Source organism: Coffea eugenioides, chromosome 8 (genome assembly GCF_003713205.1).
Source record: "Coffea eugenioides isolate CCC68of chromosome 8, Ceug_1.0, whole genome shotgun sequence".
NCBI classification, from domain to species: Eukaryota; Viridiplantae; Streptophyta; class Magnoliopsida; order Gentianales; family Rubiaceae; genus Coffea; species Coffea eugenioides.
The window spans coordinates 31307340-31330721 of NC_040042.1; the positions used below are offsets into that span (position 1 = coordinate 31307340).

The 23382-nt window shown below is 37.0% G+C and overlaps 4 protein-coding genes across 8 annotated transcripts; 1 reads left to right on the top strand and 3 right to left on the bottom strand.

Moving 5' to 3' along the window:
- Positions 1-1534: 1534 nt before the first annotated feature.
- LOC113779229 (AMSH-like ubiquitin thioesterase 2) lies at positions 1535-5961 on the bottom strand. 5 transcript variants are annotated; one of them, XM_027324757.1, is made up of 8 exons: positions 5931-5961; positions 4666-4931; positions 4377-4466; positions 3920-3982; positions 3734-3808; positions 3079-3141; positions 2634-2686; positions 1535-2136 (listed from the first exon to the last, which is right to left on the bottom strand). In XM_027324757.1, the coding sequence occupies exons 2-8, from the start codon at positions 4864-4866 to the stop codon at positions 1962-1964; spliced, it is 720 nt and encodes a 239-aa protein (XP_027180558.1). In that variant the 5' UTR covers positions 4867-4931; positions 5931-5961; the 3' UTR covers positions 1535-1961. The 5 variants fall into 5 exon arrangements, with proteins under 5 accessions (XP_027180558.1, XP_027180560.1, XP_027180557.1 ...); XM_027324759.1 differs by lacking the exon at positions 5931-5961 and adding an exon at positions 5732-5860; XM_027324756.1 differs by lacking the exon at positions 5931-5961 and adding an exon at positions 5612-5860.
- Positions 5962-6941: 980 nt separating this feature from the next.
- On the bottom strand, positions 6942-13129 carry LOC113780531 (pantothenate kinase 1-like). The gene is made up of 10 exons (XM_027326327.1): positions 12801-13129; positions 11513-11722; positions 10733-10779; positions 10471-10587; positions 9970-10089; positions 9261-9355; positions 9079-9172; positions 8433-8564; positions 7132-7244; positions 6942-7038 (listed from the first exon to the last, which is right to left on the bottom strand). Exons 1-10 carry the CDS (start codon positions 12892-12894, stop codon positions 6942-6944), a joined length of 1119 nt encoding a protein of 372 aa, XP_027182128.1. The 5' UTR covers positions 12895-13129.
- A 3467-nt stretch (positions 13130-16596) lies between these two features.
- Positions 16597-21171, top strand: LOC113780532 (type 2 DNA topoisomerase 6 subunit B-like). The gene is made up of 8 exons (XM_027326328.1): positions 16597-16724; positions 16816-16891; positions 17014-17034; positions 17890-18086; positions 18703-18850; positions 19508-19710; positions 19823-19934; positions 20318-21171. Exons 1-8 carry the CDS (start codon positions 16597-16599, stop codon positions 20618-20620), a joined length of 1188 nt encoding a protein of 395 aa, XP_027182129.1. The 3' UTR covers positions 20621-21171.
- LOC113779604 (galactinol synthase 1-like) lies at positions 21075-23260 on the bottom strand. Its single transcript, XM_027325248.1, has 4 exons — positions 22802-23260; positions 21996-22316; positions 21599-21733; positions 21075-21493 (listed from the first exon to the last, which is right to left on the bottom strand). Exons 1-4 carry the CDS (start codon positions 23141-23143, stop codon positions 21275-21277), a joined length of 1017 nt encoding a protein of 338 aa, XP_027181049.1. The 5' UTR covers positions 23144-23260; the 3' UTR covers positions 21075-21274.
- Positions 23261-23382: the final 122 nt, after the last annotated feature.

The following is a 23382-nucleotide window of genomic DNA, read 5'->3' on the forward strand; positions in this document are numbered from 1 at the left end:
TCGCAAGACTTATATATATATATATAGGATTTTTTTTTCCTATGTTTTTTGTTTAATCTGCTGAGTGTAAGTTAAACACTCCCCCCATTCATTGATTTTCTTGTATCTACCTAAAATATGTATAACCACTGCCTAACTTTAGTAATAGGCCTAAATCTGAAAAACTCATCACTGATTGAGTTTATGTAAATCTCCGATTGTATTAGTTGTGTCCTCTGGCATTTTGGCTTTATGCTGTTTGCTGCCATCAGTTGAAGCACGGAAATAAGATTTTTCATTCACAATTCACATTTTCATTACTGTTACATTTTAGGTATATGTTGAATTTGTCATCGAGATTTTTTTGTTGTTCGTTTTTTTGGAGGGGGGGGGGGGGCCGGGGGATTTTGGGCTGTGTCCTGGAAAGAGGTGGGGAGGTTGCGGGAGACAAAAATGAGTTGGTGGAACACAATTTTGGCATGGATTCCCTGTGTCCTGGAAAGAGGTGGGGAGGTTGCGGGAGACAAAAATGAGTTGGTGGAACACAATTTTGGCATGGATTCCTTGTGAATTTCGTAGCAGTTTAACGTTGTAAGCTTGTGCGGCCAATGGCAACAAGTATTGCCAAATTGTCGATTGGAGATGCAATTATACGGAGTTCTTATAGAAAAATATATTGTAGTGATTTGATACGTGTGAGATAAAAAGATGATTGAAAAAAATATTTTGATGTATATGAAATAAAAAAGTGATTAAAAAATGTGTTTATGAAAAAAGTTTTCTATTAGAAAATCAAAATTCAAACGACGAACATTTCTGCGGGGCATCTAGTTTAGGGGACCTTACCAATTTGTTGGAGTATTTGCTTATGTTGAACTTTAATCTGAAACAAACAACTGTTTTGTGGAAAAAGACTAGGTGAGTGGAGATGAGATAACCTCCAAAGTTGGGAAATTGCTCTTTTGATGCATATATATACTTCTAAATTTGTAACATACACAGGTAGATTGGTTCAAGGGTTACTTGTTGAGCACCTACAAAACTTGGAAATGGACCAAAAAAGTTACTAGAGAAATGAAACTTTGGATTGTACTGTTTGACAGTTTTTAAGCAAAAATAATATTGTAGTACGTGTTTGTTTGGATTGCTTCATATTTCCCCAATTTTATTTGCTTACATCATCTTTACAATTTCCAATACATCTTTTTATCTTCCCAATATCTTTTTATCTCACATACATCACATCACAAAAAGTGCTACAGTAAAAATATCCCAAATAACTTACAATCCAAACAGATACCCAAAAATTTCAAAGAAAAATTCTTATGGATTATGGTCGTTGGCCTATTTGGCTTTAGGATTTGTTCCAAGTTCACGATGATTGATTCATACCGGAACCTTTGGTACATTGTTCCATGGTTCACGGGCTCCCTGGCTGAATCGTTCTGCTCCGACCATTGCAGAAAAAGCTTTAACTCTCTCTAGAAGGAAAAATGCAGGCGGGGTAGACATAAGATGAAGGTTTTGTTTATCAGCAAGGAGGCCACAAGACAAATAAATTGCTAATACAACTTGAGTTATATTGAAAAAACTAGATCATGGCTACAGTATCACCGAGGCACAAATTCTTGGTCCTACGGCATAAGAGGCCAGAAACATCAAATCAAGTGACGAGGGGGAAGACAAAAAAAAAACCTAGTATCAAGGGAAGACAAACACATGTTACACCACGATAAAAAGTTCCATTCCTCAGAAACTTTCTGAAATCTTCAGCTGCATTGTAATATACACACAAATCAAGTTCACTGGCATCTTAAACAGACACACCACACAGAGAAATGTGCCCTTCTGAATGTAACCACTTTTCTTTTTAGTGTTTGATCATATGTATCCTGTCCTGCACCGTAGTCTGTTTTTGAGTATTTTAATACTCCACAAAACATAGAATGAATGACGAAAGAAGGCAAGATGTCACGGCAGCCTCATCGTAAATCACATACTTCCAATCTCAGATTTGGATTCATATAGACATTGGAACAGTTCTCATATATGGAACTTCCGTCAGCTGGTTGTGCATGAGAATGAAATCCCTTCTCTTTGCACTCCTTCAGGATGCTCATCCCAACAGGGTCAGACAGTCTAAATACGCCATATTTCCTGAGACATATATATATATATATATATATATATATAACGATCAAAAACTCATTCATGTCAGTTAACATCCAAGAAAGTTTGCACATTGCACCTTAACTTTGTGAAAGTGGGACCTAAAAGGTGTGGTCAAACATCCAATAAATCAACCAAGTCCAAGTTACATATTGAAGTTGGTTCTGTGAATTTCTCTTATTTATTGTCCTGTATGAATTATGGTGAGTGCTTGCTAAGTGTGCCCTTTATGCTTCTGCATGCAATTTGTTGCGTGAAATAGTATTACCTCCAAACTCAAAACTGAAAATCCAAAATATTCAATCCAGCATGCGACTTCCTTTACTGAATAGGACTAATCAAAGAATGAATGTAACTTTTGACTTATAAAATGTGAAATGTGCCAGTGTGACGAACATTCATATTCATGAAAAGAATCTGCAGAAAACCTCCATTGTTGATGGTTCTTTGGACGAGTTTGCAAATCTGTGATGGACTTAGATTACCTTGACTCGTCATTTGGAGCCAGAACAATGCCAACAGCCTCAGGTACCATAACCTTAAAAATTTGAAAAAAAAATTAGAAATTGACAAAATTTACCAGAAGCCTGAAAAAGAACAAAATACAAAATACAACCAACGGACACATCTCTTAGCTAAAGTTATAATGCTATTGGTAGCCCAAGACACTATCAGAAAGTAAGCATAGCCTCTTTTTGGTAAAATAAGCACATATCTACAGATACGTTAGCATATTTACTCCAGAAGGATCCTGCAGTTTCCAATACCTGTGGAGTAGTTTTGCAGATTATTTAAAAAGATTTTGGTCAATAGATCTTTACAGAATATTGGGAAGTAAACTACAGAATTTCAAAGGGTCTCCAGTGAAGTAAAACCAGCCGAATGTACCCACACCAAAAAAACAGCACCACAAAACTTGAACTTACCTACCTGATATGAATATTGAGTGTGCAAATCGACTGATGACATGAAGCAGCTTTGGGAAGGATGCGTCTGAAGAAAGAATAATAAATGCATTTATTCTTAGAATAGAAAGAGATCTATCAAGTGGATAATAATTTCCAAAAACCAGAAGTATGAATGAAATCAAAAAGAAAAAAAAAATCCAGTATTAATAGCCAATATACACTAAAAAGCAAAAAAAGAAACACAAACCAAAATAGCACGATGTAAGCAAAAGCTAGTCGTCAACAATCCAACCAAGCCAGATAGGCAGCTTAACTGGTCAACTGCTATTTGGTTCTGTCCAGTTTATGCGGTATGCAAAATAAATGTTTAGAATTTGATACTGCACTAATCTGAGTGCTATTTGGTTCTGTCCAGTGCATGAGAGATACAAAAAATGTTTAAAATTTTGATACTGAACTAATCTAACCAGTCTAGTTTCCATTAGTTTGGTAAAATTTAACAGGTTTCCGGCTTGTCCAGTTTTATTTGGATCAAACTGACAACAGTTTCTGTCATTCCAATCAAACCTGAAATTCTAGTTAGTGGTTAATAGAAATGCAAAATCATTGGGCATTTTGTAAGGCAACAAGCAAGCTACAGCAAACTTCTAAGTATTGAACTGGAAAACCATGCATACATGAATCCATCCAATCGGAACAAGGGACTGTTGACTTTGTATGGCAAATATCTCCTCCTCATTTAACGCTTGACACTGTCAAGGATGATACCAAATTAGCAGCTTGAACACAATGCTGCGAAAGAGACCACTGAAAATTCGAAATTCAAATCAAATACGATGTAATTTAAGCACCAAATAACTGACAGAGTTGGGTGTGGATTCTTGTTTAGGCACTATCAAATTGGTCACATAAATGTTCCTCTCTTCCTGCACAAATTTTGATAAGAGCAGAAAACTACTACTCAGTTAAAGATTCTTTTTCAAGTAAAAGATCCTCAAGCAGGACAGCTGATAATTCCATAAAAATATCTTCTAGAGCCAAACATTATGTCTCATGTGCCTCCAAGTACACCACGAGATGCTTAAGTGGTATTATATGGGACAGAAGTTACAATTAGCATTAAAAAAATGAAAAAAAGCTTTGTGTATGTTTGAAAATGAGTGCAAAATAATGTGATCTGAGTGAACTAAAAGAGTATAGATTAACTGAAAGAGGTCATCGACCTACTTATATAAAAGCCATGTGAAGAATTTCCAGAGCTTCACATGCTGGAAATATGCAGTCATGATAGTAGATGGCCAAAATTAACATAGATCTTACAAGGCAGGCACCAAGAACTCCACAGGTCTCTAAACTGTTTTTGGTGTTCTCAATCGCAAGGTCAAGAAAATCTTCCAGCAACCTAGCTGACTGAGAAAACCAGAAAAGTGTCGGATCAACAATTGCTCTAGTTAGTTTCTTGCTCCTCCAAAAAGAAACACAATGTTTATTATTTGGAATTGGAGAATGGAAAAATTAACGAAAAACAACACTTGGAAGGCCATAACTCAAGCAAATAGGTTATAGTCCAATACCAAGATAAGCAAGGTAGTAGTTTTATGGTCCTTACAATGTGTACATCTTTAAGGGAATTGCAATCTGCTGGCTTGTTGATTGAAGATTCCGGATAACCATCTAGTGAAGCAGGACTACCACCGAAACGTGAGATTTCAGCCCCATGAGGCACAGTATGTGTAAAGGAAACACCAGTGGAAGGAGAATTTTTTGTGACGGTATGCACATCAATCTGGCAAAAAACTCCAGCAGCCATGAAAATATCAGGGACACAGTCAGCTGAAACCAGATGCTACCAGTGCCAAATTTTGCCGAAGATACCTAAACATTGACAATAATGTGTAACTAAAACCAAACACACAATGGGTATTCCACTATTCGTTAATAGCCATTCAACTTTATGAGAATCAAGCAACCAATTACACCAAACTCTACACTGACTACCTCAAGTTCGCAAAATTAAGAGCAGCAAAAACAGTAACACTATGACTTCACTTGGCTTCACCTATTGAAAACCGATTGGCAATCAGAACTGAGCAACAAATAGCGAACTTTACTATAGGAAGCACTATCAAGACAGTAGCTTTCTGACTGCAGTTCGGTAATCTCAGCTTAGACAGCAAAATCATTGCCATAACATCTGTAAAGAAACTCACGGTTTAAGCTGCTGATAACAACTAGCATATCAACCTAAGCTGGTTCTTACACTTTCTCATTGCTTTACATCAATCAAATGTGCCCACTTCGTGATTATCCACGTCTATAAAGATCAAGTTTTTAATACCCACCTCGGGCACCTAATTTTAGAGGATCCAGCAGTAAAAGTGCCTACTGTCTAGTCTTGCCTTTCAAATTTTCTTACCTGTTCTCAAAAATGAAATGATTCATAGCAGAGTCACACACCCACTATAATGAAAAAAGGATTCAAAATTTGCCAGCCTCAATTTCGCATGCTCATAAGTGCATAAATAAACATCATGCTTTGACATTTAAACAATCACCAGTCGACTTTCATTCGAAAAGCTATGCATCCACGAGTTTGTTCAGCTGAAAGTGAAATTGATTTTTCCCCCCTTGTTGAAAGGATCAAATTTCCAGCTATGTAACAGCAAATATTTTACCAAAAAAATAAGCATCAACCCTCTACTCGTTCAGAAGCCGTATTTCATCAAGTTCATAAGGGTTATGTCACACAATATTGCCATGATCTCTTTCAAAACCTTGCAGTTGGGCCTATTAAACACGTTAATAAACAATAACAGTTGTTTGGAAGGGCCTGTAAACTTCACATAGACATGATCAAGGAAGAGAGAGATGAACCTGGGCCAATAAGGAATGAGTTCAGTCATCAACTATCAGCTCCGGAGTCCAACATTAGATTTTTTTTGTCTTTATTCTTAGGGATAATTTCAGAAACCTCCCCTGAGGTTTCTCATAATTTCACTAGCCTACCCTAAAGTTTGCAAAATTGTACAAACCTCCTCTAAGGTTAAGGTTTTGATAACAAAATTAGTACAATTAGAAAAAGTAACATTAAAAAAATACTTTAAGGAGAAAGATGAAACTTGTATTCGATAAATACCCCTATATATATATATATATATATATATATATATATATGAGTTGTATTAGTAAAAGAATAAAAATAATTAAAAGTAAAGAACAATTAATACACATATTTTACCACTCAAAAAGTTCACAATTAATTATTAAATAAAATAAATAAGTAGCAAAACTACATTAATGATTACAAGATTTAACAAAACAGACTAGTCATATCTTTTAATATAATGTTTGTCAGCGTCCCCTTCTAACATCTACTCTATCATTACAGAACTGACTATATAACTATAATAATAAAAAAAAAACTTTGGAAAGTTGTAATTTTTGGGGGTCCTGGATGGACTAATCAAGCAACGACAATTGCCTTCTTCTTTTCCTTTTTTTGTTTGGGTACATCAGAAATTGCTCTAACAACTCAATTGCTCGGTTGCATGGTGCATTCTATACTAATGTTCACATTTACATCTTTAAGTATTGAACTGTTGTTTAGGCCGCCTCCAGCGTACCACTTTCCAGAAACTGCTCTAACAACTCAATTGCTCAGTTGCATGGTGCATTCTATACTAATGTTCTCATTTCCATCTTTGAGTATTTTACTGTTGTTTAGGCCGCCTCCAGCATTCCGTGAAGGTTTCGTTGGGACTTGTTCCACTAAATGATGGGCCATCAAATCAGCAAAACCGTCCTTCCTATAACTCATAAATGCTCCCAAAGCTCCAAGAAAACCCTCGTGTCTCAAAAACATTGCTTTTTGCCTCACCTCACCATTCATGAGAAACAATAATGATTCGACCTGCAAGAAGTACATTCATGAGAAACAATGAACACTTCCCTAACGACGGAGCTTCTTGCAGCGTTGCAGCAACTTACGTTTTGAAAGAAAGTTCAAGCAACGAGATTAAATAGCAGGTACCAAAAGTTTTTGGGGTCAAGTTTTGAAGACAAGCAGGTTAGTTACCAGAAATTGACTGCCACAGAAATTGTGTCCATCGTGTAAGCATGACCCCGAATGAAAAACCCACCAAAAAATATTCGCTTCAGTCCAAAACGAAGAGCATTCAAGTAAGCAATCTGGGGGAAGAAATATTAAACACAAATCAGAAATTGTACAATAACCAACAATAGGACATGCAGTCATATCACTTCTTCTTCATTTCGGTATTGTGTTTTTTTTTTCCTTGAAATAAAAAATTCATTTCCGAAAATCTGACAGCCACAACTTGATATACATTGGTAACCATGAATACAGCAGTAAAGGAATATCTTCCAAACACAGCTCCAAAATTTGGTCGAGGTACTGTTATACCCTGCCTGACTTTACTTGGAGAATACAATTCAATCAGTAGCACAAAAGTAAACCTCAGAAAGTCATTGAACAAGCAGTTGCCACCATTGAGCTTTCTCAGCAATGAAAAAGAACAATTGCGATGGGGCAAAATGTCACATTAAAGCAATGGAAATTTATAGTATGTATAGCCCTCCACTACCCTAGGGATTTTTCTCAATAAAATGGCATTGTACCTACTTGATTAGCTGAGTGATTAACGTATAGGTTTAAGAGTGTGTAGTAGCCTCCGTGTTCAGGACTACAATATGCATTACAATTCCACCAAGTTACCATCTAAGTCTAACAGTCAAATAGTCTGACATTGCTATCGTCACAAGACAGTTATCTATGGCTTGTCACAAGCGCTTCAGATTTTTAGTATCAAAAGAGAACCTATTTTGCTGCTTCTGATATTCAGCTTTTTGGCCTACAGAAAAGCTAAAAGCAGGTTTTAAAAGCAACTGATAACAGAAAATAGCTTTTTTAGAATCAAAAGCTAAATTTAGGTGTTAAGAATCCTTTGCCAACAGGCAGTTAATTTCTTTCCCTTCTCTATCCCCCAGTATCCATCATTTCTTTTCTTTAAACGACAGAGAGAAATGAAAGGACAAAGAGGAAATGAATATGATCACTTCCTTCGAAACTAGTGAAGATGGCTCTTCTAATTTGGAACTGAGAAAAGAGCAAGGGGAATCTTTTTTGCAGCTAACTAATCACATCATATGTAGCTAAAAAAAAAAAAGAAATACTATAAAAAATTGAGCATATGCAAAAATAATAATCTAATTACTATTTTTAAAGAGAAGATAAAGGTCTGATGAAGATAAATCAAGAGTTCTAGGAGAAAACAAACACGAAGCCTGTAATCTTTCTCTAACTTTCATGCAGTGAACGACCTAAAAAAAGAAGACTTTGCAAGTCTCTTATCTCACCTGTCCAATATTGTTTGAAATCATTCTCAAGAGAGACCGTGCCACATCTTCAGGTTTGTACTCTTCAAGGTCTTTATCTTCGGAAACTGCCTTTCCAAAGCTAGAAGCAATTGCTGTGGAAGAAAGTCCAATCTACCACCATGACCAAGAAAAAAATGTCAATAGTTACAATTGTTGAAAGCCACAAGTAATCACCAAGAATAGAATTCAGAAAAGGTCAAAATATTGATTCTGTCTAGAGGCACTTTGCTACGAGCACGAATTACTTGCTTCATAATGTAAATAATGAAATTCATATTTTGCAGTGGCAATTATCACATAGATGCCCCATATCTTTGGTGACTATTCAATCCTGTCAAAATGGTTGACCCGTCAGCTGATTAGATAACACATTATTATAATAAGGCTAAGAGACATAAGAACCATGTACATACTCTGTCCAATCTACAAGGTATATGTTGCTCAAGGGCTATGCCAAGAACTCCAATTTTTGGGAATCATATTAGTGCATCAGTTTTTAGAGGTTCAACAACACAAATTTCTCACATAATTCTCAAGTTTCTTCAGACTCGAGATCTTCTTTCAATGAATTTGCTTAAAGCACCAAAAAAAAAATAGAAAAGACTATAGATAAAGCATTAAATACCTTGGAATAGTCCATTCCACCATAGATGTCTCCAACAAGCATATCTATTACTCGGTTGTTACCAGAATAACTCAACTCCAGCAATTCATCAAAGCTGAATGAAGATACAACAACGATTGTTGGGATGGATGATAACGAAAAATTACAGAAAAGCACCACCTTAAAATATCTACGAGGCCGACCTCTTGCACTTCGTCAAAAGTTTTCCCAGCCCCCAGAAGGTGCCACCTCCAACACTAGTTCCACTAACTCGCTCAAATTTCCCATCTCCATCAACCTAATCAAGTAACAACATGCAAACTAATGAGAAATTCAAAAGAAAATACTAATGAATTGAATGTTTAGCTGGATGGGACTTTCAGAGCCTGTAAGATTGCCTATTCAATCTTACACACGAAAGATGGAAGTCGCTCTGCCCTGATACATAAATGCAGATATTTACAATATAGAAGTCTAGCAAATAATGCTTTTGTCTCTTCAATTTGTATTTAAGGCTCCTTGTTGGACCAAAGACAAGAGGTCATGATCTCAATCGCTGTTTGTCTTGCTTTCAATATGCAAGTGAGTCTCAAACCAATCAGCTAATAATTACCTACAAAAATCCCAGAGAGTATACAGTTCATGTTTCTCATGAACTTTTATGTCTACGACTCTATGTTCCTATTACTATTTAACAGGATTTAAAGAGTAGCCTATTTGCAAATTCCTGCCATGTGACCTAAAGTGATCTAACCAAGTTGAAGGTCCAAAACTGAAATATACATGTTGTTGAGGAGGCTGTTACGTAACTCATCCATAAGTTACCATTTCTATTCTTCTTTCCCTCCACTTCAAAATTACTTCCTTCAGTTAAAGTAAAAATTCGCAATCATCATAACCTAGGGAACTCACCTTGATCATGCTAACACCGGACCCAATATTGACAAGGAGATAAGGGTATAAATCATTCTGATCAATCTGCACGTACTCCTTCTGACCATCCATGTATGTATAAGCTTCATGGCTGGCTGCCTGTTCAACGAGAGGGCAAAACAATTAATATGTGTGTCATCCAATTGTCTATGAAGCAACAAAGATATTCAACAGAACTGATGTGTCTATTAGCTCCCAGCACTCATGGTGAGGATGTCAATAAAGAAGGCTACACGTGATGATACAAATCAAAGAAGTCCAAAATCTTACAGTACAAGCTCAAGTAAGGTTAGCTGAAACATATAGAGCTTATAAAAACAGGAAATTATCCTCAATACAAACCACTTACTACAGATTGACTTAAGAAAAGAAATGGCATGCAAAAGCAAAACTATCAAGTATATGCATACACACTTCTCTTTTGTTACCTGAAAAAAGAATATTAATCATAAACATATCTTTGTACTCTAGGAATCCCACCTTAAGCAAAAAATTTGCACCAGCAACAAGAGAATTCATTTCATCAACCTTGTCCAGAGTCATTCCAAGCTTTTCTTTGAAGAGATCAGCAAACTTAAAAGCCCCACCTCCTGTAGCCTTTAAAGGAATTGTAACTTGTTATTCAATTAATCTTTCATCTTAGATGATCTCTTAGGACGAGGGGAAAAGGTCACAGTTCCATGCATGGTAGAGAGAGTTGCTTTACCAATATTTTGTTGACAATGTTGAACAGAAATTTTACCTTTATGATATTCTTCTCACTTACAGAAGCCCCATGACAATCCTCACCTGGATTCATAGCTTTCTGTTAGATAATAGGAACCTGAAGGTTACATCATTACATACCATGACATAACTGCACTATGAAAATAGGAGAAACTTCTTAAGCTATAAAAATTATGAGATTGCTGGCATGAATGTCAAACTATGTTTAGTAGCACGTTTCAGATAGAAACAATCCTACTTAAAGTACCTTTTATAATCTTGCAATCACAAAGCATGAATGACCTCAGACTCCGTAGTTATAAAGATTGAGATACTCTGAGGAAGTAAACAATTAAAGTAGAAAAGAAAAAGAGAGAACAATGTCTTCTTCAACTATTGCACATGCATAACACTATCACAGGGCTAACCTCAAATAACTTCTCTGAGCTATGTCTTCTTCCTTTGCCTTCATTATCGATATAAACATATCCTTTTATAAGAAAATCAAATCCAGCAATGTTTGACTTGACTTGCCAACACAATAGGATTTTACTGACCTATAACATCTTATTGAAACTGTTTCTTTGAGGCTTATAATACTTAATAGGAAAAGTTCAATATAAAATCCGTTAAAAGTCATTTTTATAATGAAAAATTTAACCTTCAAATTTGGATGTAAAGCACCTTACAAAAGATGTTGCCCACAGGCAGTCAAGAAGTCTTATACCTCAGGACCAAAGTACATCATAATGCTAAGACTATGAAGTGGTACTGGGTGTACAATTTACAGATGTAGTCATCATGACAAAGTACATACCATTCCGATGAAATTGCTTGGAAGACATAAATTCTAGGCACTCATTGATCTTGCTTGTTTCAAACTTCCGAAAGTGAAGCTTTCCTCCGAGGACTGAGCAATTTGTATTTCCATTAGAAAGTCCACAACTTTCCTTTGAAGACAAAATTCCCTGTTGATGCTCTGAGCCACTATTTTCTCCACAGAAGTACACCATCTTGATGAGGGAGCCTAGAACAAGTGAAAAAAAAAGAGCATTGATGATCATGTTGGCACCTTATTAAAAGGAAGAGTGGAGACAAGATATATCAATCCTAAGTGCTTAAAGCTAATTAAATTTTCGACGCCAAGGTTGATTTGCAGCGTCACAAGGCAGACTATACATGCTTTAGACCTTCTAATGCCAATTTAACTGATAGTACACATTAAAAATTGATGAATCTATGGTTCATATCCTTGAACATAGGAATTACCTGCTGTTCCTGTACAGCAGATATCACAAATGATGCTCTTGCATCTATAAATAATTGCAATGTCAGGTTATCAAATAAACTGGCTATAAGTTCAATTCCAGCTTTGCGGCAGCTAAATAGCATGGATCTATTTTACGCTGTACAAACTAAGAGCCAGTTTAGAAGCTTTTTGAATATAAAAATTTGGCTCTTTTTTGCTGGAGTGATCTATTTTGCAACGTCACACAATGAATATAATGCCAAGAAACGTTTTGTGCAGCAACCTCTGTCCTCATTCCATTTGCTATAATTCCCGAATACTAAGGATGTCATCTACCATGTAGACAAACAATTTATAGCACAATCTATTCTCAGTGAGAATCAAAGAGAACTCCTATAGTGAACTCCAGTCATGGTCAGGGTAGTAGCCCAGTGGCTGGATGCTTGCTCCATAATCCTAACGGTGAAAAGTTCAACGGTTGACGCCCAAGAATCAGACAAAGGTAAAGGAGCTACTGAAATTTCAGTTCCTCCATTCAAACTCTTGGAATTTTATTGACTGGCACAAGAACTTTAGCTCCAGGGACAGTAAGACAATTACCAGTACCTAGACTTCACACCTTCACACATGTTCCAGGAAAATGAAAACCCACGAATCCTATAACTAGTCTTTCAACGGTAATCGATCAAATAGTTGTGTGCATGAAATCATACGATTAAACACCCAACAGTTCGCAGTATCAAATAGATATATACACTTCTCGAAAACAGAAGATAAAACACAAAATCCAACCAAGAAGGAAAGTACAAGGAAAAACAACAAATCTCAAATCGAAATAAGCAGAATTCGAGCTTACCTCCGATATCAAGAGCCAGGTGTGATACTTGTTCGGCACATTTGTTCATCCCTCTCTCCTCGAATTCTCCTTCAGTTACTCCATTTCTATCCATTTTAAACAGAGTCAAGAATCAAAATTCCCTTATGATCTGCCACCAGCTCAATCTGCTCTATCCCTGATCAATTCTCCACGGATTTGGGAAATATATATATATATATATATATATAAGGCATGCATAAAGCAATTTGTTCTGTTTTAAGTTGGGTTACCAAACTCGAATGCGGACTCTACCTAACACTAATTGGATATAGTACAGAGAAAACGATGGCGTGATGACCCAACATCCATCTTGGAGGCTTCCAAAAATATGTTAGTCAACAAGTAATAATTAATCGCTTTAATTTGCCTTTGTTTTCCAGCTGATGTTTTTGCCAGAGCAGTAATTATCCAGCCAGAGCGAGTTTTCTTTTTATGACAAAATTACCCCTTCAGAAGTCAGCATGCCTACGGGTCCCCACTCCGCACTCCCACTCCTGTAAGCATCTCCTGTTCTGCCCTTTTCATTCAACACTTTTGGCGGTTGCTTCACCGTTTCCTCTGCACCACCAATTAGTGTAGCCACCGCCTTCAACCCGCGTCCTAACCACCTTCAATCCTTGGTGTAACACACATTTCTTTAGTTATTAATTTTCACATTTGTTGATTGTTTTAATCACAAGTATTGATTTTGCACCTGAAAACAATTTTTAGCCGTTGCTATTTTTTTTAATCGAAAAGTTTTACAAATCGAAAATTCTGAACTTGTGACATCTTACTGATAATCCTTCTCATCTTATCATCTAATTTAATTATCCTCGTACCATTTAAAGAAAAGTAAATTCATAAAGGGTGCACTTTATCTTTTGAAATTGGACACTTTTTGTTTTTTTTTTTTATCTAATTTGGTATCGCTTGTCATATTTGAACCACATCTATACTCGATTGACATTCACAGATAAATATCAGATTTTTGGCTCCTTTGACTTTGTCTCTCTCTCTCTGTCCCCTTTTGGATTATTAGATGACTAGGGACTAATTTGTTCGTCTACAATTTTGGTGACCATCGTGAGTAACGACCCGTATTGTTTGTAGTCAGATGATGCGAGCTGAGGTTTATAGTTGAACACTTTTTTAACAGCTTCTTGGACATCCCACTTACGTTTGAAAAAAAAAAAAAAGTCTTTAACAGCTTCTTAGGGTCTTTAATTTTAATGGACAGACTATAATGACAAAAGGCAATTCTTTCTCATTTCATGGATTACCCTTCATCTTGACCTTTTCTAACCGAAGTTAGAATTACGGCTTTTACAAACCTAAACCCCAGAAGAACCTCCAAAAGCCGGCAACTTTTGAAGGCCTCCCATGAGACTTATAACTACCCAACCCAACCCCCCCAAAACCGATGTGGGATGGCAACCCCACAAGGGCAAGCCAGTAGGCCGGCCGCTGCTAAGAGATAAAGCCAGTATGGATTACCCTTCATGTTTTCCTATTTTTCACCCGCATTTGTATAACACTGTAGAGGTCATGTACTACTCTGGAATTTAGTATAAGTTAGACTATATGACTTTTTCAGTAATCGGTTTGTCCCCACCCCCCAACTATGTATAAAACCACAAAAGAAAAAAAAATATAAGAGCCCTGAAATTATAAGTCCAAATAAATAACCCCATTACTTTATTGACCGTTTAAACTTTGACCAAGTCAGCAAAACCATAGAATGAACGCCCCAAATCACGTGTCAGTCAAAAAGAACTACCCTCTTCCCTCTCTCTCTCTCTCTCTTTCCTTTTCTTCCTTCTCCCTTTATTATACTATACTACTACTAGTATATATAAATGTCGAGAGTGGAATCCTTCCTTCAATTTGCTTCAACTTCAGAGTAATATACACTAATACTTAGATGCTTTACTTAGTATTAATTAACACAGGCAGCTGCTTAAACACTATTAATTATTTAGGTTTGTTTGAATTGAATATTAATTATTTACGCACACACAAAACAAAAAGTAGTATAATTATAATTTTATTTTTTAATCACTTTATATTTCACATACATTTCATCAAAAACTATTTAAGTAATTTTTTATCCAATCACAGTTGTGCATCTGGGTTCACAAGCATACAGTCCAGAATACCAAAAAAAAAAAAAAGAAAAAAAGAAAAACTGGCTAAGCCAAAAAGTCAGTCTGAACTTTGATTAGAATAAGAGTCAATATTATTAATCTCAAGCTGCGGACTACTAGTCTACTACTAAACTTCTTTCAGAAAAGACAAAAAAAAAAAACCGAATGGAGCTTAACTTGACAACCCATGCAACCGTCTCTCCCTTAAAAATTTATCCCCTAATAAAAGTACGGAGAAAAGAATATCAATAATTCAAATTTTCAAGGACCAATCAGAATTCAGGATACAGCTTCCACTCCTGCTGCGCTTGCGCGGGAAAACACATACTCACGCAGGCTAACTAACAAAGGGAGCGGTCACTGGTCAGTGGAGCGGAAGAAACGATTAAGAAGAATGGAGGTCTCTTCCGTGCAAAATCTCTGCAAACATGTGAGTTCTAATAACCGTTTCTTCTGCGACGATCGTTTCCTTCCATCATTTCATCATATCAATGATGATATTTCATAATAATTTTTTTTGTTGTTGAAATTAACTTTTTTCACAGTTAATTTTCTGCGCAATTCAACGATGCCGGATGTCCGATGAGCTTTGCAGAATATCAATCGTTCTGAAACTTTGTCCAGAATTCAATCCTCCGCTCGTTCGAATTTCAGGCATCATTCTCGATTTCTCTCCCTCTCTCTCGCCGATCGATTACTGTTTATCTTTTTTTAGTTGTAATTTTCATTTCCTTATATCCCCATATTTTTGCTCAAGTACCGAAACCTGACCGTGATTTTTGAATTGGTCGCAGTTTTAAAAATAGTCTAAGTTAGTCTGATTAAAATGATTAAACAAGTAGCCAAAGTGTTGTTGTTGTTTTTTTTTGGAGAGATTGAAAGGTAAATTGAACAAAGACTTGGCTAGCTTTAGTGTCCTTTCTTTTTTTTTTTGAAAAAAAATTGGAGTAGAGATTAGCGTGGTTAAACGACGTTTTTTTTTGTTTTGGGTTTTGCTATAAACAGTTTCTGATACTGGTGTTGGATGCAACCTGAAAGAGTTTGAAGCTCTAAGATATGCGACTAATCCTATATCTGCCAGCAAATTTGGTGAGTTTAAATGAGAATAACATGCTTGACATCCTTATTTCTCAAGTTAGTGATTTCTGAAGCTCAAAACTAGTTCGTCTTCATGTGACCGGACAATTGCCTGAAAAGTGGATTTGGTTTTTGGCTTTGCAGATGGAGTAATCACTATTACCACTACGGGTGAGTTCCGTTTTCTTAAAATGTTTCTTTTAAATGCTTGAAAGATAGCTTTGACATAATAATTACCATCAAACGCGTAATTACCAAGCGTCTTATCTAAGGGGAGGTATTTCAATAAAATGGACTATTTCAGATTCGAACGTGCTTGATAATTTTGACTTGGGCCAGGACTAAAAAGTTCTAGATACTTTGAAACTTCTGCTTAACATTTCTTTCAATCACTAAGGAATGACGATCAGCCAGAAGTAGTCATCGTCTGACCGATCGGCTCGGACACCTGCAAATGGCTTGAGAAACAAAGGGATGGAATGGCTAATGAAACCTAATTTCTTTTCTAGATTGATCTCAAGAAAGACATGACTCACATTGTACCTTCCTGAATTATCGGTAATTCTAAGCCAATGTATGCCACTTCTGCAGGCATTTCTGATAATGAAATCCATACTTTCAGCTTGAACATAAATGAAACCATCTCCTCAGGGAGGCTGACAAAGCTATCTTCAATTTCGAAATGTGGTGCAAAATTCAGGCATGCCATCTTCTATACCGTAGTTTCCTTTCTCTTGAAGACATTGTTCTCAATTATTTTCCTCTTCCTTTTGTTTGAATTCTTCTTGTAGTGGGACTGAAGCTGTGCTATCAACAGCTGAAAGTTTAAACGACTTGCAGAGTGACATAAGCTTATTTCTCCATAAGGTTACATTCTTTATGTCCATTCTTTATCAAGGAAGCTGCCTGCTTATTTCTGAAAGCATGGCATTGTGCGAACTGAATCTTACCTGTTATTCGCCTTATCTCTCTTATGGTTTATCCTGCAGATGTCCATGGTGAAATTACCTGTACGTTCCAATCACCCTTCTCAATAATTTGTATGTACGGCATCTGCGATTTTGTATTCTAAAAGAACGTTGCATGGTCATGTAATCATGAGCATATCATGGATTTATGCTGGTCAGATGTGCAAATTCCACTACTGGTCTCGGGGACAATGCTAGACTTGGTCCTTGAATCTTTCATTCTTATGCTTTTATATGATTAACTGATGTACTTTGAGTTGGTTGCTATCTCAATGGACACTGGCAATGATTACGCCGTTTGCAAATGGTACCGATATTTTTCTTCTATGACATTTATCTAACAAACTTATTGAAAATTTTCCTAGCTATGGTAGAGGTGTAATTTGCAGTTAATATATATTCAATGAAACTCGTAATTAATCCTGGAATCAGAACTTGTACTCATTCCATTTGTTCAGTTTCTTTTCAATCGCGCTTTACAATTATTTTTTTATTTGGTCCTGTGAGCATGTGATGTATAGGGAGGGAATTTGGCTGGCCAGGATATATGTCAGAGAAAAGTACTGCGGATTGCAACTCTTCTATCTTCACAAGAACCCCGGATGAATGTTGTTGATATTTTACGTTGGCCCATGCTAGATCGAGCTCAATAGGCCAGAGCTGCCTAGGGTTTTGGGTTTATCAGATGTAGTCATAATTTTGGAAAAACTGTATTCACTATAAATGTTTCAACAGTAAGCAACTCTTCAGGGATTTTCAACCCCTAGTGTCTTTCTCACAGTATTATATATTATAATCAGGTTTCACATGCAAATTACGGGATTACCCTGAAACCAGGCCCTTGCTAAGGCTAATTCAGCAGACCAGTTACAATGATGAAGTGACTTTTTTTTGCAGACAGTTGCTGTTGAATTATTGGTGGACAGTCTAGGTGTACGGGGTTCACAGTTACAGAGTTGTGTTCTTGCAGTTGACTGCAGTCCTCTCCCTTCTTCTGCCACAAACATTGAACGTCTGAAGTCAGGCCTTGAAGAATATGTTCTCAAGCATGGAAATAGACTGGAAAATTTTTGTCAATTATGCTTCTCAACTGCGTAAGTTTTTGAGAAATTCCAGCTTCTGTATGCTATAACCTGTTATGTTGTAGCTTTATGCCATTCAATGGACTGAATTTGATGGTTTGGAAACTCAGAGGTGTTCATATTCAGTTAAAGAAACAAAATTCTCTCCTAGTCAGCTATATTCAGGGCCATATTTCTGTTTTTCTTGTTACCATATTCATGACTTTAGTTTCATTCATTTTAGGTCAATTTTGACAATCGATTTCACTTCCCAATATGCAAACACTCTAAGGTTGAGTTTTCCACATACAGGAACTTTTTTGGGTTCCTTCAGTATGTATTCTCCTTAAACAAATTTGAGCTTTGAATACTATTGTTGGTAATGACACTTACGCCCTGAAGAAGCAGTTTTAGAGAAGAAAAGGAGTTTGTATTCTTTTCTGTGTCAAATCATCACTCATCTATTGCTTTCCCCTGTATTTGAAGATTAATTTGAATGATACTGGTTTGTCCTAAAAACTTTTTTCTTTTGGTGACAAAGAATTCTCAAGAATCAAGTTGACCTAAAATTTTTTCCTGTACATGCATTGCTAGAATCCAAATTTAGCACACAACATGTAAACAATATAGGTATCCTATTATGGTCCAGGGAACATCTGAAGGTTGGAACTGGCATGGCTAAAAGGTCAGGTACAAGTCAAAGTAAAAGGCAGATGATGGAAGCTGTCGTTGTTATCAGTGAAACATCAGAACCAGCCTTTCCTGCCTGTTGCAGGCCCTCTGGCAAAAGAACAGAGGTTCGTCATGATCCATGTTTTGCTTCTTTGGTTGGTGCTTCTAATAAGGAGACTTAATCTTATTCGTTTTTCAAGAAATGCTTTGTAACAGTGTTGTTGCTGCAATACCCAACATGCATGTACATGTCATGCTAGTTTTGCTTAAAATTTATGAGAAAATAGGTGGGTAGGGCTATCTGACATGTTTGCAAATGCTTCGCTGGTAATTGTTGAAAATGATTGCTCTTCACAACTCAAATGATTACCATGTCCAACTCAACTTTGTCAGCCAGTATTTGTTACTTGAGGGGAGTGTGTTGTTTGAAATGGTTCTTGTCAAAGTTCTACTAGATGTGAAACTCTAGGAGGGAATGCTTATGGTTTCTTAGCTTTCTGTCCCTTCTTTTCCCCCATTTTCTGACAACCAAATTATACAATCTATTGAAATGGGCAAAGATTTACAAAGTTTATCTTCTTAATTAGGCAACAGAAAGTGAAAAGGATTTTTATGGTCTGTCTATGACATAATGCAGCTGTCGGTGCCAAAGAAATGTAGTATGCTAGCTTAATGATGTAAAATCTCCTTCCTATGTTATAAAAAAATAAGTTGAACAGAAAACCTATTAATGCATTTGTGTTTGTCTGGGTTAACGTTTGATGGTGAATATCTTTCTTCAGGTCTTCTTTTTTAAGGACTTCACACCTTGCTCAATTCCCCAACCATCTTTGGATGCATTGACAAGCATCAAGTGGAAAGATTATGGTCTTACCCTGAAGAGGATTACTGATCAAGATGATATTGCACTTCTGGAATGGGAAAACCTGCCACCAAACTTCCACATTGACATTGCCCTCCACAGTTACCATAAAGAATATCCATTGTAGTCTGCTAAAGATCTGAGGATATTTCACCATTTATTGTGATATCTATATTTGGCATATTTTACACGCGTCTATTTCTTAACTTGATAAAAATGTCATGATGGTACCTAGCGCAGGTAACAGACAAGCAGACAAAACATTCACCAGAAAAGCTCTCAAGCTTGCGCTCGATGAACTGAAAGAAACCAATGATAAGGCTCTTCTAAGTTCTCATGCACTTAAGGTATGTTTTCTCCTCCATTAGGACCTCTGATTGTATTGCTCTTCTAGAAACGTATTCAGTTTTTCCAATAACAGCACAATGATAACCTAGACTTGACATCGGTAAATTTTACTGACAATGAAATCTTAGACTTTACGTTGGTAAATTTTACTGAACGAATTCTTATTGAGTTCCTTCGAGGCCATGACCGAATTAAATCTCAATCCTAATTTTTTATTTGGCATAACTGTTTCTAGTGGAGTGCTTTTGCTTCTAGAGGCTACTTATTTAATGACTTATGTGCATGCTTTTCATTGTCAACAGCTATTCTTAAAGACCGAATTTTTCTTTCGTCAGTTTCATCAAATTTTAAGCTAATCTAAAAGCTTGTTGCCTTTCTTCAGATTTGCAATTATGCACCTGATCTTGCGAAAACAATTGCTGGCCTAGTTTTGTCATCATGTGACATCAACTTCAAAAAAGAGTGCTTCTCTGTTCTTGGATTGCAATGCCAAAAACTCGAGGCAAGTGGCCTTGAAAACTGCATAAAGGACAAGATACTATCAGCCATAGGTTCAAATGACAGAAAGGCCCAACGAACCAGAGAACCTGCAGCTATTCTTTTTCAAAATGAATGCTTCCAGTTGGACTTCCAAGACGAAGATTATGAAGATGGTGAGGAAATGTTTAGCTCCTTAAAGTTGTAGAGAAATTTGAAGCCAAACGAATCTTGATTTTGTGACCCGCAATCTCCCAAATTGAAGTCTGAGATCGACTGTCTGCCTGTTTTTACCAGTGGCAATCTTTTTCATTTAATGCTTTCAACTATGCATTCCTTGCCACAGTGGTCTATGATATATTTCACTGATCTTTAGTGACTTTTCTCTCTAAAAATCCTGAGGACATATTCGGTCTACTATGGATTACTGGGGATAGTGGTGATCAACATTTTTCAACCCAGACGATGGGACAAATGTCAACTTCTCCCGGTTTACTCTGCTGATTCTGACATTCTGGATACTATCTCAGTAGTGGAATTAGGCCCTATATCTTCCAAGTATGACAGCTTCAGCTGCCCGTTTTCTTTGTATAATGTCAAAAATGTCATTTTCGAAGCTAAAATATCAGCATATATATTTTCATGAGACTTTCGATACACAATTAAGAAAGAGATTATTTGATTGCGATTTATTGGTGAATTACAGAGAAATTACACGCTCCTTTTCAATGCTAGATATTTATTTGGTTGTGATATAAACCAGCATTGAACTACATATATGGCCAAAGTATACGGTAAAGCATAGGATTGATTTGCACCAATGTTGGACACACACTCCCAAGTCTTTGGATTTACGCTTATTCTAAGCTGCAGAGGGAGCTGGGACGTAGGATAATGCAGGCTCAGGCATGGAGGCCATGATTGATGGTCTGGAGAAGGTCTCTTCCTCTGGGACAGGGTCTTCAGCCTTGAAGTCAAGGGAAGCATCATTGTAGACATCCCACCATTTCTGAACTAACATCTTGATATCTTCTCTGTCCATATTAGCTTCTTTGCCTGTGTACCTCCATGGTTTTGATCCCTATTTCATTGAATAATACCAGATAAATGTCATAAAAGTTAGCAAGGACTATCGTTCATTGCTGCCAATAGATAAAAAGCGTGCATATATAGGGGAATTGCATACCGCAGCGCAGTAGTGAACCACTTTAACTTCATCGAGTTCCACGTTCTCCGGATGGCGCCAAAGCATCGCTAGAACCAAATTGTACGCCAAAGAAATGGGTTTGTACGTAGTTTGGAAGAACATGTTCAAGAAATCCTGTTCCACATCCAGGTAGAAAAATTGTACCATCAGTATTTAAAACTTGGTCCGTGGTGCATGAAGTATGGATTCTAGTTCTTGACCTTTTCTAACCGAAGTTAGAGCTACGATTTTTACAAACCTAAACTCCAGAAGAACCTCCAAACCTAACCGAAGTATGGATTCTAGTTAAGACCACGGAAAAGGTATTAAGTGGTAGTCAAATTAGATAGTCAAAGGAGAGAGAATAAATGGATGTGGCCGCAAAGATGTATCAGACCTGCTCTGCAAATAGTGTTGGCGGAGTGATTTGGAGAGTTTCAAGCAGATTTTCGTAGGTCAAACGGCTGGGCTCAAAGACAAACATGCCAGCGTTGAAATACAGAGGAGGAGGTGAACCCATATCAGCTGGCCAGGTAACTTTGTCCGGGCACTGTTGGCAATATCCAATGGAGTACTGTGGGGAATTACTCCATGTCTTCTCGCAGAAGCAATCCATCACTGCATAAAAGTATCCATCTGCTGCGTCAAACAGATGGTCGATGTTGTCATAAACTTGGATGTCTGCGTCTAGGTAGATCATCTTGCTGTACTCCTCAAACTGTCATGACCACAGTTATTTGATTAGTCACTCCTAATAGTAACCCAAATATGATTGCTCTAAAATACAAAACAGAAATGCTAGAACGGCTTAAACATAGAGCTGTGGATTAAGGATTACTGTAACATATTATAGCATCACTCCTGATTATATAGATAGAGTGTGGCGGTGATGGTTTTTTTCTTTTATTGTTGTGGTGAAATAATGAAATTAGGATATAAAAGGATATTTTCTGGCTTTTGCGTTTCTCAGCCTTTGTCTTGGGGCTTCTTTGTTTCTTAAGGAAGATTCTATCTATCAAGTGCAGGTCAAGCTTAACCTAAGCTGATCCAAGTGACATGGGCCATAGAAGATTTTGGCACACAAACAGGAAGCAGAAACAGATACGCTTCACTGAGTCATGATACCATAGGCAGGCAATGGCTATGCACACATCTGGTAGACCTATTAGACTAAGACTTGAAATGTTTTTCAGGTTTACTTACGTTCCATATGCGGAGCTTGGAATAATTGATGACATAGTAAGCCATAGCAAACTGAATCTGATTTTCAGGAGGGTAAATGGGCTCAATTTCACGAACAATGCAACCCTGTGACCTTAATATTTCCCGATGTTCCTCGGGAACATCTGGGAGGATGGCAACCACAAGGGGGTAGGCACTGTTAACCTTCCTCAGACCTTTAGCCAATCCAACCACTCCTTTCACGTAGTCACCATTTCCAGCTAAAAATGTAACGTACGCTCTCTTCGAGTAGCCTGTGTTGCTGAGTGTTGAGACTTTCCCTGCGGCGGTGAAGGCTTCTGCGGGTACTTCTTGAGGGGCCATGGCTAAGCTTGATGTTGTCGGGGTGGATGGGAATGCTTTTCGAGGAGTGTTGGGGAAGTAAATTAGCAAAAACCTAGGAGGAGGGGGATGCCTTCGTTGCTGGGTTCATCAATGGCATCCTCAGCCTCCTTAAATAGCAAAAATAGGAATCTCACATGCAGCCTAAATGAACCATAAATGAAATTCATAAATAATTTATTCTCCTTTTCCTTTTCATTTCAGGAAAATATAAATTGTCT